The sequence below is a fragment of the Hibiscus syriacus genome, unplaced genomic scaffold (assembly GCF_006381635.1).
Source record: "Hibiscus syriacus cultivar Baekdansim isolate YM2019G1 unplaced genomic scaffold, ASM638163v2 tig00110328_pilon, whole genome shotgun sequence".
Classification (NCBI taxonomy): domain Eukaryota; kingdom Viridiplantae; phylum Streptophyta; class Magnoliopsida; order Malvales; family Malvaceae; genus Hibiscus; species Hibiscus syriacus.
The window spans coordinates 5,881,294-5,898,751 of record NW_024062685.1 but is presented as its reverse complement, the minus strand read 5'-3'; the positions used below and the strand labels follow the sequence as shown (position 1 = coordinate 5,898,751).

Below are 17,458 nucleotides of genomic sequence, written 5' to 3'. Positions count from 1 at the left end.
ACGTATTTATAGGGGAAGTACAAGATTTGTATAATAAATACATGAGTAATAATAATGATTTAAGCTTTTTCTCACCCCGCAACCTATGAACCAAAGACGGAGGGCCCTTAGGGTCCAAAGGGCATCGGCCCTGCTCTAATTTTATATTTTTTTATCTTAGTATTAATATAATTGTAGGAGCCGACAAAAGACTTATAAATAGAATAAAATATTAAAATCTTTCATAGAAAAAACTTGAGTTAATCACCATCTCATCGACTAAAACTCCTCAAATATTGCTTTAATATGATTATCCATTGTTCGACACTCAATTTTTAAAGAATTAATTAAATAATATTATATTTATTATTTTTAATTAGAATTATTTGATCTTATATTTAATTTTAGTATTCCTTTAATTAATCTAATAATTATTAAGGTGAATGGTGATTACTAAATTTGATTTTTTTATGTTCGTGAATTAATTTTATATAAAAGCAGCTTGCCATGGAAAAAAATTCCAATTATTGGGCTTTTTAAGAGAAAAGTGGGGAAACTTCGAAAAATACAAATACAACAACTGAAATTCAACTGGTACACCTATTGACGTTTCACCTTCGGAAGATAGACCTTTAAAGATAGCTAGAAATCAAAAACCAAGTACCAACTCTAATTACTTGGAGTGAGATCCTGGTAAGCGAAGCAAATATGGGAATATCCTTCTGAACAAAAAGAAATGCAATTCAAAGAGTTTATATTGTTGAGGGTCCATATCAACCAGAACTCTTTGAATTCAAAAAATCTGGACATGTTTCTCACCCTCGCTAATTTCAAGCTTCCTGATACAAAAACTTTCGTTCATGATTAAAATATTATCCTGAAAATGATGTTGCATTCTATATTATTTGCTTTCTTTTTAACAAACTAGATGGTCATCCATCACACAAGATTTTCATTATGAATGAGTTTTTAAATTGGAAGAAAGTAAATGGAAAAAGTTGTTATTTTAAGATGCATATAGGTTCAGAACCTAATTCACCTTATAAAATTACTGAGCAAGAATTGAAGGATTTTCTTAACCAGGCTAGAAAATATAGAACTATACATATTTGATGTTATCATTTATATTTTTTTGAAATAAACATGTAATAAAAGTAAAATTATATATATAAATTAAAGGTGTTAAAAAGATTTGGCATATGTTGAGCTGTTATGAACCCTTCCCAATGCCCCAGCTTCAGCTTCAGGGTTCGGCAATTTGCGCCTAATTCTTTGATGAACCGGAGCCATAGCACAGCCAAACCAAAGGGCTAGCCTATCCGATATATTAACAAGGTTTGGCATAATCTCAAACTTGTAGACTATGGATTGGTGGCAGCTTCCAGGAGACACGGTTTCTTTTACTATTGAAATCGTTGAATAGATTCACGACATTAGCATTTAATGAAACAAGGAAAGGTACGCACCAACAGAGGATACGGTTTCTTCTCATATTCATACATTAATGAATAAAGGTACATATACTTATCAATGTTTATTTATTTAATAAAAAAGAGTATTTTGGTGCAAATTCTGGGTAAAAAATGGCATAGAATAGCGTTGACAGATCAAACGGGGGGATCTCATTCCCTTAGCAATGTCGTCTGGTTCTAATTCATCCTGCGTGTCTTCCCCTTTATCCCACTCTCTTGTTTTCCTCCTCAAGAGACCAAAAAGCCCAACAACACAACAAGTAATAGAAGACATTAATCACGCTTAGAATTGTAAGAACTCAATAATAATAGTCATAATGACCCTTATTAAGGCTGTTTGACACCCAACTCACTTTCCCATGTTTTTTGGTCTCACTGTTTATTATACTAACTATTAGGCTCCCAATCAAGTTCCCCACCGCCATGCCAAGTCCAAAAAGTGCTACACCAATGCTAGCCATGCTCTTAGGGAACTGGGCATAGTAGAACTCTATTTGCCCTATTGCATTCAGACCCTCGGCTAGTCCAATCAGGCTGTATTGTGGCACTAACCACATGGGACTCATGTGCACCTTCGTCTAGGGACTATTGGCCAGTCCTTGTCTTATTGCGGTGGTTCGTCGTTTGTGCTCCACCATTGCCGCCGCCGCTGTTGCCACGCAAGATACCACTAGGCCAATCCCCATTCTTTCTTTGAGGCTGAATCCTCGAGATCGTTTCGTGAACTTGGATAGCAAGGGAACTATGATTTGATCATAGGCGGCTAACCAAATCGTCAACGAGATCATTGCGAACAAGCCAAAGGAACCTGCAGGGATTTCGAACCCTCCAGGAACCAAGTGTCTGTCCATGGATGTCGCCTGGAGCACCGGGAATGTGTGTTGCTTAGGGTTACAGCGATTATGATCCTACTAGACCAAATTGGGAGCACTTTGATCAATGCTTTAAACTCTTCTACTTGTTTAACGGTGCATAGATTCAATGGATTCACGGCCCTGCCATCCATGCCTATGTCCTCGGAGCTTCTTATCATACAAGCTTGGTTAAGAAACCTGACAATAAATGCCACAATCAACTATCTGTCACAGTATTCATAATATATGTATGATTATGTGCTACCTCAGTTTTTCTGTGGGTGCAATAAGCTTGGAGCCTTTGTGAAAGTACTATATGGCTCCACAAGATTCAATTGGGGGCAAAGCCAAGTCGCTATTGTTCCAAGCTGCCTCCATGACTTGGGCAAAGCTTATAAACAAGCTCTTATTCGGCTTCAATTTGATGTAAAGTGGTGAACCCACTAAGAACATGACTGTGGAGAGGAACATGAGCCCCGCCGGAACTCTGAAGCCTATGATCCACCCTGCCTTATCTTGAATATAGACAATAATAGTTATTGCTATCATGATTGCGAGTCCGACTGAAGCATAATACCAGTTGAAGAAGCTTTGCAAGACCCTATTGTTATTGGGGTCGCTAGGGTTGTAGAACTGATCTGCACCAAAGGCCAGGGAACATGGCCTGATGCCACCGGCTCCAATCGACATGAGAGCAAAAAATGAGAACAGAAGCGCCAACTGTGCTGCTTTCGGCGAGGCACAAGGTTCTATCAACGATTGGGGCAATGCGGAGGCCTTGCTTGCGGAAGGACTGCAGTTAACCATAACATGCTAATTCCCTGCCACAATAAACAATACATTAATGTCTGTTTTTCCTCAAGGATTATAACCATCGAAGACAACATTTCACTTACAATAAGACTGATGACCGTCCCCATCGCAATGACATGAAAGCGGGCAAGGAAAGAATGGGAGATAAAGGCCCCTAGGATCGGCATGAAATTGGAAATTGCGGACCAGAGGAAGAGAACGTTGGTTCCTGTGGCGTTGGGCATGTGATATTCTCTTTTCAAGTACAAAATCATATTTGGTAGAAGACCAAAGCTTGCAACTTTCTCAAAAGTCTCGTTTGCTGCACAAACAGAACACTTCAATTACTATAATGTTGTGTGTTGGGGGGGGGGGCAAAAAGCAATACCTTCATGAGAAGAAACAAATCATTTCAACACTTGCATATAACAAAAGGCATGGTCCTAAGGCCACCCAGTTTCTTGGTGCCATGCTTCTCTTCATCGCCATTTTTCATCTGATAAGAAGGGTGGTTCTCCATCAATCTTCTTCCTTGCCGCTGCAGCTATGAATTTGGTGAGATGCAGATCCGATGCAGAAAACTAGTGTCTCGTAGGCATCAAATATAATGTCTTGGCTTACCTCATTTTGTCTTATTCTATTCGTTATCAAGCGGCTATGCCGTCTCTAGTTATGTATAAACTTTGTTGAAATTCTATCGTGTTGTATTTTATGCATTTATAGTATTTCATTCAAACTTTTAGTTTTATCTCAACAATAAATTTTTTTAACTTGTAAATTTGTGCTGGTCATGCAAGCTTGTTATCTATTATGTTAGCTTTTGGTTGGTTGTTTACTATATTAAAGGTTTAAACTTCTAAAAGCATTCTAGATCAGCCCTAAAACTTGAAAGACCAGCAATGCTCTAGCCTCTATGGTAATCTGAGAGTATGAAGAAAGCCCAGAAATAATCTAAACCTAAGTTCATAATAATATATGTTACTAACAGAAGGAAGATAGATCTGTGACCATTTCATTTGCTCTCAATATGGGAGCACGTAGCACATAGAAAACGATTATCAGTCTTTCACATTAGAGCAGGGACGGAACTCCCCCCCAAAAAAAAAAAAAAAACCAAAAAACCAAACATTTTTATTATTAAAAAAATATAAGGGAAAATATGAAATTAGGGCTCCAAATTTTAGTTTATTTTGATTTCCCCACCCCTCATTTTCTATGGTAAATTATACTTCCCCCCTCATTTTCTATTATTAATTACATTTTATCCCCCTTAAGTTAGAATCATGGCTCTGTCCCTGCAAGAGTACATTTTCTTTAAGACAGTGACTCTCTATCTCTTTCCTCCTGTTAAGTAGGCTTAATTTTTACCCGACTTAGTTGCTGAAGTGATCAATGGATCTTTTATATCTTTCATGTGCAAATCTTACTAAGATCATAAAAGTTTATCTTTCATTTACATCTATTGCTTGATTTGCTAAAGCTCCAGGTCATATGCCTTTAATAATTTTTTATATGATTTAATATGTCAACCAACACTTTAAGGTGGTTATTTAAGGAAACTATTGAACTAACTTTTGTCTTCTTTCTTCTTGGTGCAGTTGCTTGACCGATACCGGGGCAGGCGGGTGCCTGTATAACCTTGTATATACCAGAATTTAACTCATGCATGATTTATAAATTAAGATAGGTAATAGATGATTGCTAAATCTTGCTAACTACGATTCCAAATAAGACCCCAACTTTTACAAGTCATAGGATTATCTGAAGATTTTTCCTTTTAACCAAAGCTCCCTTACTTTATCTGGTCTTTCATCTTTCGTGCAAGATTCTTTCATTCATTTCGGGAATTTTCCTTCGTTTCTTTGAATTGCCGAAACTAGCATGTTCATTGATCAACATTTAGAGAGAAAATATGAGCAATTCGACAGGAAAGGGTGCATGACAAATTGATCTTGTTGAATAACGTCCGGCATTCTGAGAACAAATTTATACCATCAAAGCTTCATCATTTATATCGTCTCCTCGATAAATCAAAAACATATTAACTCATGGACGAAGAGTGATAATGTTTTTATCAACAGGGATTTTTTTTTTTAATTTGCGGTAATAAATTTGCATATTAAATCGTGGCAGAATAGTGCTTTATTGGATAATAATGTTTAATCACAAAAGGGCAGTTTTTTCCCTCCTATTTTTCCTGTTTGTGAGGATCAATTCTGATTATATAAAACAGCAAACATGATAACAGATATGAATGAAAAATGGCACCGACTGCATATCCGAAAGAGCCAAGGGTTGAAATGGTGTAAAATTTGCGGTAAAATTATTAACAGTAAAGAATACAGAAGCATTTTATCAGACAAGGAAAATTGAAGAATCAAAATTAACGGCTATTTTTTCTTCAACTACCAAACAGAATTAATATTGTATTTACCCCAATTATTTATCGACGTAGTCATAATCATAATTACGTTTTGCAATTTATTTTTATTTCTCCTTACAAAATTGAGGTAAAAAGCCTCTTACATGTAATCCCAATTACAATAATAAAGCTACAGCTTACAAGCAAAGCTCATATCAATGCTATGATGTGGCGAACAATGGAAGTGGCTCATCATCCATAATGGCCATCCACAGATGTATAAATTTACTCAGGGATCTGCTAATGCTCTATACAACGGTGGACCACAGCTCTATCAAATCACTTTCTGAAAAAAAGGGAAGAGAAAGATGAAAAGAAGAAAAAAACAACTCTCTCTAGTAGAAGCAAACCCCAATTATCAAAGTAAATCCAGGAGATGTGGCTGTTCAGATGTTGATTTGGCATGGGCCCTCCCCATCCCTCTTCCTCTACCCACCGTAGTCGAGGGTGGCGGTGCAAGTTTTGGAGCAGCCTGCTCGTTTTTGCTACTACTAAATATAGACCCCAGATCTAACGATTTTTTATTATTGTACGAAGAGTTCATCGAAGCTGAATTCCCCTGATTCTGTTTCATGAACCCAATAGAGTTCTGCAGACCCCCACTGTCCAAAACGTTTGCATTGGAACTTGATCCTCCAAGATTAGGTCTTAGCAGCTCCCCAGAGTTTTGGTTGCTGAAGGCCCGACTGTTGCTTTTGTTTAATTGCATACTTGTAAAAGAACTGGATCCATAATTGGTTGTGGCTGGTCCTCCCATGGTGCCATCCTTCAATCTCCCCAAACCATTTGAGGCACTAGGCCGAGGAGGCCAGTATGCGAAAGGATCTAAATCATCAAAACTTGATGCCAATGATGTTCCATTATTTAATTGCATCTCACCATTGCCTGACTCTGCAATAATACCTGAAGTTGCACGAGAAGGCCACTCGATGTCAACTGCAGGGCAAGAAACAGGAAATTGCTGGCTGGATACAGTAGATATCATAGAAGGCTCTGATTGTTTGGATGTTGATTGAATTGATTTATCACTCGAGATGGAATCTGTGGTTGAGTTGTTTTTTGAAGGCTGCTGAGCAGTGGCCCTGGCACTGGTAGCTCCTCTGGCTGTAGGACCCCAGTCTTCATGCCAAGCTGGGGTGGGTTTTGCTGAAGCCACAGTTCCACTTGTTTTGCTCAAGGCTTCCGACTGAAGCCCATTGGCAGTAGTAGAATGTTTTACCTCTGGGATTCCCAAATCATTTAAAGTAACCCCTCGTTTGTCTTCTATCTTTATGAGTTAAAACAAAATCAGAATTATAACATCTTCATTCAAAATGGTAAAAAGATGGTACTACTAACTAATACTTCTTGCAATGGAGATAATGGTCGATTTTTTTCTGTGCAGAAATAGGATCCGAGTGAATTCAACAATCACAACAATAACAATAATACCTGAGAATATCCTTAACAAACTGCATATATTTGGCAAACTGCTGAATATTCAACTGTTGTGCAGTGAGAAGAGGAGTGACTAGAGGGAGGACATGCTCTGCAGTGAATTCAACTCCATACTGCACAAGATGAATGGAAAAGGCAGATACTGAGCTGTAAGGCACCAGGACTTCCCGAAATACAAATGAAAAACAACTTGTGCAACAAAAAATAGAGTTCATCATTTACCTGCTTGAGAATTGCATTTGAAACTGCTAGGGTACACATAAGCGTGGAAGCTGAACGATCAACAGCTGTACAATCCTGGATGGTTTGTAGTACATCCAGCACAGCATGTTTATTAAGTATGTGAACAAAATCCGCTAAGCATAGCAAAGCATTGACTCTGACCTGCTCAAAGAAGCCAAGAGATTCATGAGAGATTACTAGAAACGAAGTAGCTATGTTCCTTTAAAAGGCATTTTTAAAACTGCTTTAGAATCTAAAAGGAAAAGGAATTAGAAAAATCCCCCAACTCCACACACTTTGAGAAACAGATGTATCTGCTTCATTCAATTATAATGAGCATTTTGATTACTATTGAATCACAGTAAATAAGTTAGAATTTAGATGTCTTCCTAAATGCAACAATGAAGACACATTTCAATAAGCATGCTCTTCTTTTTTCCAATATGCTTATGACCTAAATTCATATTCTTCGAGAGGCACGAGTCTCTTTCAGGGAAAGTAGCAGGGATAATGCATAAAGTTAACCTAAAGAAGCTCTAAAATACACATTTGAAGCAGACCAAATAATCACAGATAGCCTAATTTTTTAATATCTTAATGAGAAAGTGAAGTGCAACCTTCCAAGTTTGGGAAGAACGTCTATCCTAGCCATAAAGGAAATGGAACTTAATCTCATAGAGGACTTGTTTGCTTCGTTTATTTTATTACCCTCTTTATTTGGATTAGTTGGGCTTTTTTCTCTTAAAACCAGGTATGCAGCTTATACAAGTTGAGCTTTTTTCTCTTAAATCCAGGTATGTTTGGAAGTCAGATTTGGATAACAGATCAACATTCTGGAGAATTTGTCGTACATCACATGGAAGTGTTTATTCATATAATTACATCAAATAAATTATGATTATATAATTTAATATAAAGATAACTACCAAAAACATGCATACATACCGCAGCAGCTGTTGTTTTAAGAGCTAAGCCATGAACACGAGGCAGAATGGCATCTTTCACAAGCTGAACAACATAAAGAATATTATTACTATAAAATGGAAATGGAACCCTACAATGGATGATGGAGGAATAAAGTTATTTGCCCACTAGATCAGTGTCCATGCTTTTTAAACAAAGAGAATCGTCAAAAGTAAACATAAGACCCAGCACTATAAGAGTACGAACAAAAGTTCCCTACAAAAATGGTCGGACGCCCTATGAATGGTTTTTTTTTTAATTTTCTCTATTTTTGTGACACAAGTGCCAACAATATTTCTATTTTTTTACTCGAGAAGATAAGAGGGGCCTGGAAGAATAAATAGCTTCTATTAAACATAAAAACCACAAAAAATGGCTAGATAGTGCAAGTTGGTCAAGCATTCGAGCAATTGATATAAAGGGGGGCACAACTATTCAAAGAAAATGATTCATTTTTTCAACTTCACAATTGATTCATTTCAAATCCATATAAAATGCAACTAATGAAAAAAGGGTGTGATCCTTCTACGACAATAATTACTTTAGCTTCTTTAAAAACTAAGGCAAAGGTGAGATCTGAGTGTGAGGTCCGCATATTCCTCTTAGTATCTAGAGTAAGGATAATTTAAATCATCCAACAATCAACAGGTACTAATGATTGTAATGTTGCCCCATTTTCTAATATCCAATAGCAAGCATCAGTAACATCCAAGTAAAAAAAAATCCAGCAATATTCCTCTTCTACCAGATTGATGATAATTATTATTGCATGCAACAAAAGCATGATAAAGTAGACTTCTGAAAATAATAATCCATTTTAAGAAAACAAAGCATGACAATCACCTGTGTATCAAGTTGTTTGGCTAGGAGTAGAGATTTTCTCAAAGCTTCTTCTTGTATACGAGGATCACAGTCATCATAAGCTCGAACAAGCATGGGCAATACATGGGACGATCGTTGCTCTGGAGTTGTCTACAGTAATTAGAGATTAAATGATTGGGTATGACCCATGATGAAAACAAGCCTCAAAATATGGTGGGAAATATGACAATGCCATTTCACAAGGGATGTTTTTCAGCAAATACTATATGGTGCAACCCAGGAAAAGTATAATAGACATTTATATATGTAGTTTCTCAATTTGTTATCCTATCATGTTCTGTGTTAAAATTAGAGTAATTCTATTTATTTCTGCTGTAGAAGGGTTACAATTATATATACAAGTTGTTATCTTAACTTTAGGAAGGGAAGATATAATCCCTTAAAGTTAGGGATTATAACTACTAAAAGATATTCACATAATCCTATCTAACTGCACATAATCTTTCTAATTTAGGAATCTATTTTCTGACACTTCCCCTCAAGCTGGGGAATGGATATCCTCCATCCTCAGCTTGCTTGCTAGCTTCCCAGGTAGCCCTTCGTAAGTATATCTGCAACTTGAGCTCCAGTGGACGCATAGGAAGTACAAATTAGGCCATTGTCAAGTTTCTCCTTTATGAAATGTCTATTCACTTCAACATGTTTTGTTATGTCATGTTGAACTAGATTATGAACAATGTTGATTGCTGATTTATTATCACAGTACAACTTCATTGGACCGTTCCATTTGATTTTCAAATCTTCCAAAATAATCTTTAGCCACAATAATTCACAAACCCCAAGTGGCATCGCCCGAAACTCAACTTCTGCACTGGATTTGGCCATACCATTATGCTTTTTGCTCCTCCAAGTCACTACGTTTCCACCCAAAAAGGTACAGTACCACAAGGTTGATCTCTATCAACTATGGACCCTGCATAGTCTGCATCTGTATATGCTTCCAAAGTCAAACTTCCTCCTTTTTTAAACAAAATTCCTCTGTTTTGTGTGCCCTTCAAATATTGTAAAATTTGAGTCACTACCCTTAGGTGTGATTCTTTAGGATTGTGCATGAATTGACTCACAACTCCAACTGCATAGGCAATGTCTGGTCTGGTATGTGACAAGTAAATAAGTCTTCTCACAAGCCTTTGATACGAGCCTATGTCAACTGTTACATCTTCTGTTGAATCTCCACGCTTGTGATTAACTTCTATTGGTGTTTCTGCGGGTATGCACCCCAGTTTTCCAGTTTCTATCAACAAGTCTATAGTGTATTTTTGTTGAGATATGAAAATTCCTTGCTGTGAATGTGTCACTTCAATACCAAGGAAGTATTTAGTCATCCAAGTTCTTCGACTTCAAACTCCTTCACCAAACACTTCTTTAGATCATTAATTCCTTTCAAATCACCCCCTATAACTATGATATCATCTACATAGATCAATAAAGCAGTTACTTCCCTTGAAGACGGATGTTTCACAAACAAGGTATGATCACCTTGACTTTGTCTATAGCCCAGCTTTAGCATCACTTTGGTAAATCTCCCAAACCAGACTCTTGGGGACAGCTTTAGCCCATATAGAGCCTTTTTTTAACTTGCACACTGTCTGCCCAGTACTTGAACCAAATCTTGGTGGGATGTCCATGTACACTTCCTCCTCAAGATCCCCATGCAAGAAGACATTCTTAATGTCAAACTGTTGTAATTTCCACCCTTGATTGATAGATAATGACAATAGGATTCTCACAGTGTTCATCTTTGCAACAGGAGCAAATGTCTCAAGGTAGTCTATACAATAAGTTTGAGAGTACCCTTGGCCACCAACCTTGCTTTGTACCTCTCTAAAGAACCATCTGACCGGTAATTTATTGTAAACACCCATCTGCACCCCACTGTTTTCTCCCCTTTTGGCAGTTCTACCATGTTGCATGCCATGTTCTTCTCAATTGCTTCCATCTCAACATGCGTGGCATTCTTCCAATACTCATTTTCTAATGCCTCGAATATAGTTTTAGGAATGGCAATAGTGTTTAGGCTAGTAAGGAAGGCCTTGTGGTTGTTAGACAAGTTCCTGTAGGACATAAATAAATAAAGAGGATGTTTTGTGGTGCAAGATCTTTTTCCTTTTCTATTTGCAATAGGACAGTCAAAATCCCTGTGATCAGAAATAGGATCAGAATTCTCTATGGCATTTTAATCAGAAATAGGTTCAATAGTTACCTCGAGTTTTATAGGAAAGGAAGAGGATGATTGAACCTACATTGGTCCCTTCCTCCATGAATAGACCAGCAGAGGATGAGTAATGTCTTGAGTCTTTGGCTGAGGTATATTAGAATCAGATTATAAGAAGGTAGATTGGTCTGAATGAGGCTGTTGATGTTGAATAGTCTGGTAGATAGGAGTTTTTTTTTATAAGAAAGGGAGGTCTAATTAAAAAAAAACCTTCTTAACCTTCGAAATACCGGGAGGTGTCTCAACGGACATTGGCTAGTAGACATGAGTTAATTGTTGGGTTGGTGTAAGAAGGTCAAGAAGTGACTGAAGTAGGAAACAATCTCTGTTATCTTCCTTGTAGGTGGATGATAGCACTTGTACCCTTTTGAGTAGAAGAGTAACCAACAAAGATACATTTAGATGAACCTAATCCCAATAATGATAATACCATTGTCACTGAAAATCCTGATTTAAATGATTTTCCCATTGCTATTAGAAAAGGAACCAGAGCTTGCACAAAACACCCTTTATATTTATACATGTCATACAAAAACTTATCCTCCAACCATAAAGCCTCTCTTGCTAGTTTAAACTCTATTTCCATTCCAAAAATTATATCCGAAGCTTTTTTTTTATAGGAATAGTAGGCCTCATTAAAAACCCCCTTCATGATTAACGGAACTTGAAAATAGTTCCTTAATCAGCGGAAGGAGGAAAAGAGTGCCATAGGATTTCATTAACCTCAAATAATTACAAAGTAATACAAAGTAATACAAAGTAATACAAAGTCTAATCTCCATCAAGAGATAAAAAACCAAAAAGAAACAGCCCTTAACAAAACATAATTATCAACCAATACCAGCCTTAGCTAGGACATCCGCCTCTATATTGGTTGTCCTACTAACCCATCTAATAAGACCTTCATAAACACTTAGCTTTTGAATAATGTCCTTAACAACTTGAACATAAACGACATGACATGAAACAACATCCTTGACCCAACCAATTTCCACCTTACTATCACTCTCGATAATAAATCTATCTTTAAACCTATGGCGAATAGATTCATAATAATCTAAACCCTTTAGGATAGCTTTCAATTCCATCAAAGTTGGAGGTCCCGGACCAGCAGGCTCTTTGAAAGAGCCAAGAATCGAACCAGAAATGTCTTTCAGAACATCACCTAAACCACTCCTCTTCCAATCACTAGAAGTAGCCGCATTCACATTAAGTTTAATAAAACCCTTTGGACGAGGGGACCAAGAAAACTTAGTTGAAATCCGATTAGAATGAGACGAGCAAGAATCCACTAAGGATGGGTCGGAAATAAGAGCATCCTTGGAAATAGAAATATGAGTTTCCCTAGCTAGAAACCATGAAGCAAGCCTGCACCTTGCTAGAAAGAATATTTCTGCTCGATCAAGCTTCCCTCCTTCGAACACTGTATAATTCCTAGTTTTCCATATTGTCCATAATACCACTCCAGGGATAAATGACCACATAAGAGAGTTAGTCTTCAAGTCATTCCATGCTACTAGGAATCTTTTAGCGTCTTCATGAAAAACAGATTGAAAATTCCAATAACCCATGAATTTAGTCCATATTGGCCAAACAACTGAATAGGAAAAAAATAGATGAGATGAAGACTCTTCTTCTAAATTACAAAAAGGACACAAAGTATCATTTATGCTCTGAACACCTCTCTTAACCAGAGCTGTCTTCATTGCCAGCTTCTTTAAGATAACTTGCCAAAGAAAAGTCTCCACTCATGGAGGCAGCAGGCCCCTCCAAACAATAGACTTCCAAAATTTAGCTTCCTCCGAATCGAAAGTACCTGAATAAGATAGATTGGCACATGATTTAACAGTGAAAACCCCTTCTCCAGTCCCCTTCTAAAACAGTCCATCAACAGCATCAGTAGAAATAGAAAAATCTGAAATAACAACCATCAAGTTTGACCATTATTCAAATTCCCAGTCATTCAACTCCCTTCTCAACTGAACGTTCCAAAACCAGCCCCCAGAGCTGTATTCCCCAAACTGAAATAATCTTCCAGTTTTGTTCACTGCAATAGAGAATAGTCTAGGGAACATGACCATCAAAGGATGATCCAATGCCCAAGTGTCTTGCCAAAACCGAATATTCGTCCCATTGCCAATTTTATAGCTATAATTGCTTTTGATACTACAGCCCATCGAATCAACTTTTAAATGATTACTCACCATAGATCTTTATATCCAAGAAAATTTAGGAGAAACCTTACTGTCAAACTGCATCAATCCATTTTATATTTAATGCAAAGCATTTCCCTCCAAATCGCCTTCCTCTCAATAGTAAACCTCCAAGCCCACTTTTCCAATAGATCCCTATTCATCGTATTTAAATTAGAAACTCCCAAGCCTCCTTCAATTTTTGGTTTACAAACGTCGGTCCAGCCCGCTTACCTCTTGTATACTGAAGCTGGAACCTAAACAATGACAAATAGTATATAGGAAGTGAACATAGGACTGGTTTAATCAGAACCAGCCTGCCTGCCAGTGACAAAGAGGAGCCTTTCCAGCCCGCTTACCTCTTATTGAAGCTTTGAACCACTGGATCCCACAGAATGTTGGAGTTTCTGTGTGGACCAAGAGGGAGTCCCAAATATTCTGAGGGAAAAGAACCTAATGGACATCCAATCGTAGCTGCCCAATCCTTAATTTCCTCTTCCTTTAAGTTTACCCCAAACAATTTACACTTCTTCAAGTTCAACTGAAGTCCAGATATAATCTCAAACACTCGAAGCACCCTCTTCACATTCAAGATCTGTTTTTTCGACGCACCACAGAAAATTATAAGGTCGTCAGCGAATTGAAGATGTGTTAAATTAAAATTCATCTCCTCATTTTTAATGACCAAACCTGAAAAAAGCCCCCTGAAACAGCCTTAAGTATCAATAAATTCAAGAGTTCCCCAACTATATTAAATAAAAATGGAGACAAGGAATAGCCTTGATGAAGACCCTTAGCCATTGGAATTTCCTCGGTTGGAACCCCATTCACCAAGACTGAAACAGTTGCTGAAGTGATACACTTCGAAATCCACCCTATCCATCTAGAACCAAAGCCCATTTCCTTCATAATTCTAAACAAAATAGGCCAGTCAAGAGTATCATATGCCTTCTTGAAATCAGCTTTAAAAACACATCCTTTTAAACCATTCTTCTTCCAAAAGTCAATTCCTTCATTGGCTATAAGGGAACAGTCCAAGATTTGTCGACCGGGGATAAAAGCGAATTGACATGGACTAATCAAATCTGAAATGCAGCTCCTAAGTCTCCTTGACAGACATTTAAAGAGGATCCTGAACAAACCACCAACTAAACTTATAGGTCTAAAATCGTCCAAACCACCAATGTTTGAAATCTTTAGAATAAGAGTGGTGAATGTGTGATTTATTCCATGTTCCCATTCCTTCCCCAAGTAAAAATTCTTAAAGAATTTCATAATATCTTCCTTAAGGACCTGCCAAAACCTCTTGAAAAAACCCAGATTAAAGCCATTAGGACCCGGAGCTTTGTTACTACCACAAGACTTCACAATATCCCAAACTTCCTCCTCTGAAAATTCCTGCTCTAAGAACTGAATCTGCTCCAAATAAATTCTAGAAAAATCCAGTTTTAAGTCATCAATTTCTAAAGCAGATCGGTCATTGTAGATCTTAAAAAAATAATCCTTTACAATGGCCTTAATTGCAGTTGGGTCTTCAACTGTTTCTCCTCTAAAATTTAGTGCAATCAGAGCATTCCTCTTATTCCTAACCGTAGCACAAGTATGGAAGTATTTAGTATTACGATCCCCATCTTCAATCCATTTAGATCTCGAGTACTGAAACCAAATCTGCTCCTGGATCTTGTGAAGCTTCCACAATTCTGCTCTATAATTTCTCAACTCTGTTAATACCTCACTGTCGACAACACCCTGCTTTTGTTGAATATCAGTCTCTATCATCGAAGTTTTCTTCTGTAACTCAGAAATCAAGTCTCATGTATACTTATCTCTATTTCCAGTCCACTTCTTTATTGCATGTTTGGCATTCCTTAAAAGACTAAAAGCACCTGCCTTCTTCTGATTTTTCTTACAACTCTGAATAGAAGAAATAACCATATCCTCAAAACCCTTCTCATCCATCAAATATTTGAATAGTCTAAACGGTTTTTGACCCCAGTTCACTCCTTTATTCACAAGAACTATAGCATTGTGATCTGACAATGATCTTGGTAGAAGAGACTGCAAAATGTCCGGAAACAACGCTAGAAATTGACTGTCAACCAAAAAATGATCCAATCTTACAAATGTGGGATTCTCTTGGTTATTACACCAAGTGAACCTATCCCCATTCATAGGAAGATCAATTAAGCTCGTATGAAGAATGAACTCATTAAAGATCTCCATTGAGCTCCTACTTTGACCTCTGCCCATCTTCTCATCTTCTTGAAATAGACATTGAAGTCCCCTCCCACACAAACGGGAAAATTCTGTCCACTAAGAAAACTGCTTAATTCTTCAAAAAAACCAGCTTTCTCCTACTCCACTGCTGGACCGTATACATTGATGAAACCACAGCTGAAGTTTTTATTCCGAAATTTACCAAAAGTAGCTATATATCTCCTACTAATAAACTGGCTATCCAACTCAAAGATATTGTCATCCCAACAACACAACAGGCCCCCCGCTGATCCAATTGAAGGAGATTCCAAAACTCCTTTAAGCTTATTAATCCCACTTCTCCTAAAAAAAGACCTCTTAAATTTTTCAGTCTTGGTTTCTTGTAGCCAAAGGAAAGTAGGATTCCAGCTAGTGACTAAATTCTGAACAACCCTTTTTTTTCATTTTTCCCCAAACCCCTAACGTTCCATGAACATATTACTAACTTTGTCATCTTTATAAAAGGAAAAAGGTACAAACAAAATCCTCAATCAACTAAACCTTGATTAACCCCATTCAAGCCTTTCTCTAAAGCTATGATTCTTTCCAAAAAGGCTTCTTTCCTTTCCTTAAAAGACACTCCCAAAAGCTTATTAACCTCCCAAGTTTCTATAGTTTCTTTCAATAAACTCGAGAAAACTGAGGAGGATGCTATATCAATGCTCACCTGGTCAAGGGCTTCTCAAAACAGGATCCTTCTAGTTCTCCTTTTCCTTGTAATTAATAAACCAGATTTGGATCTTAAGCATCCACCTTCAGAAAAATTCAACAAATCCCCATACCAATATCTTCTTTCCGTCGACCTACTATAGACCCTTTTGCAACTGCTCAAACTTCTAGTTTCCAGCACATCACTCTCTGTTGTGAACTTTCTTCTAGAACGGTGTAACTGTCTCCCCCTTGAGATATTTCCTAAATTAGTTGAAACCAGTTCAACCAGACTTAAGCTTTCTTCTTCAGCCTCTATTTCTGCATTAACCAACTTCTCTGTAATTGGGCTTGTCTCCAATACTTTAAACGTTTTCCTATTTTTTCCTGCTAAATTAAGGTTCTCAACCAATGCCTCAAACTTATTAATTGTAAATGGTGGCCCAGAAATGAAACCCAAAAAGTCTTTTGACCCAAACTGCCCAGAGTCTTTAGAATGGGCCTGAGATCCATCAGTCGAATAATGTTGACTTCTAATCCTCAAACCTGCAAACTTACCAACTTTTAAACTCCCAACATTCTGACTTTCTGGCAGACTACAATTAATACCTTTCCTATATAAGGAAAGCCTTGCTAGCTGTCTGTTCTCACTAACTCCTCCAGAACCGCGAAACACACCCTGGTCAATCCAATTATCCACTGGCAGACGATTTTTTCTTGCTGCACATGCCTCACCTTCCCTATGATCTGAAAACAATCTGTCTTCATCCTCCTCATATATAATTTCTTCAAAAAAATGCCTCACCGGAATCCTCCACCGGAAAATTACTGAAAAATGAACTTGAATACTCACTTGCTGATCAAATCTTGATACTTACTTTGAATGATCTTCCATAAGATCCAAGAGTGATCACCTCTGGAACATCAAAGGGACTTTCCACCCTCAATAAAATTCTTGCCATTGTGAGGTCTTCTCTTTTCCTTGTACTCTCACGAATACCTACCACATTGCCCCATCTACTAGCTAACTTCTCGAAGAAAGATTCATTCCAGCATAACAAAGGAACCCTTATTAATTCTGTCATACAGAAGGCCATTGGAACTCCGGCCTCATTCAGTAAAGG

At 37.4% G+C, this 17,458-nt stretch overlaps 1 protein-coding gene and 1 pseudogene across 2 annotated transcripts; both read right to left on the bottom strand.

The window, feature by feature from the left end:
- Window positions 1-1,654: 1,654 nt before the first annotated feature.
- Window positions 1,655-3,620, bottom strand: LOC120118324 (annotated as a pseudogene).
- A 2,210-nt stretch (window positions 3,621-5,830) lies between these two features.
- On the bottom strand, window positions 5,831-9,124 carry LOC120118549 (SCY1-like protein 2). Of its 2 annotated transcripts, XM_039138579.1 has the most exons (6): window positions 8,985-9,124; window positions 8,124-8,186; window positions 7,179-7,340; window positions 6,951-7,069; window positions 6,625-6,790; window positions 5,831-6,588 (listed from the first exon to the last, which is right to left on the bottom strand). In XM_039138579.1, exons 1-6 carry the CDS (start codon window positions 9,075-9,077, stop codon window positions 5,878-5,880), a joined length of 1,314 nt encoding a protein of 437 aa, XP_038994510.1. In that variant the 5' UTR covers window positions 9,078-9,124; the 3' UTR covers window positions 5,831-5,877. The 2 variants fall into 2 exon arrangements, with proteins under 2 accessions (XP_038994510.1, XP_038994509.1); XM_039138578.1 differs by having other exon boundaries at window positions 5,831-6,790.
- Between the last annotated feature and the right edge of the window lie 8,334 nt (window positions 9,125-17,458).

Coding starts and splice junctions, on each gene's coding strand:
- LOC120118549 (XM_039138578.1), bottom strand. CDS start 9,077: ATGCTTGTTCGAGCTTATGATGACTGTGATCCTCGTATACAAGAAGAA. Junction 8,187..8,984: donor CCAAACAACTTGATACACAG/GTGATTGTCATG, acceptor TATGTTGTTCAG/CTTGTGAAAGATGCCATTCT. Junction 6,791..6,950: donor TTTGTTAAGGATATTCTCAG/GTATTATTGTTA, acceptor GTTTTAACTCAT/AAAGATAGAAGACAAACGAG.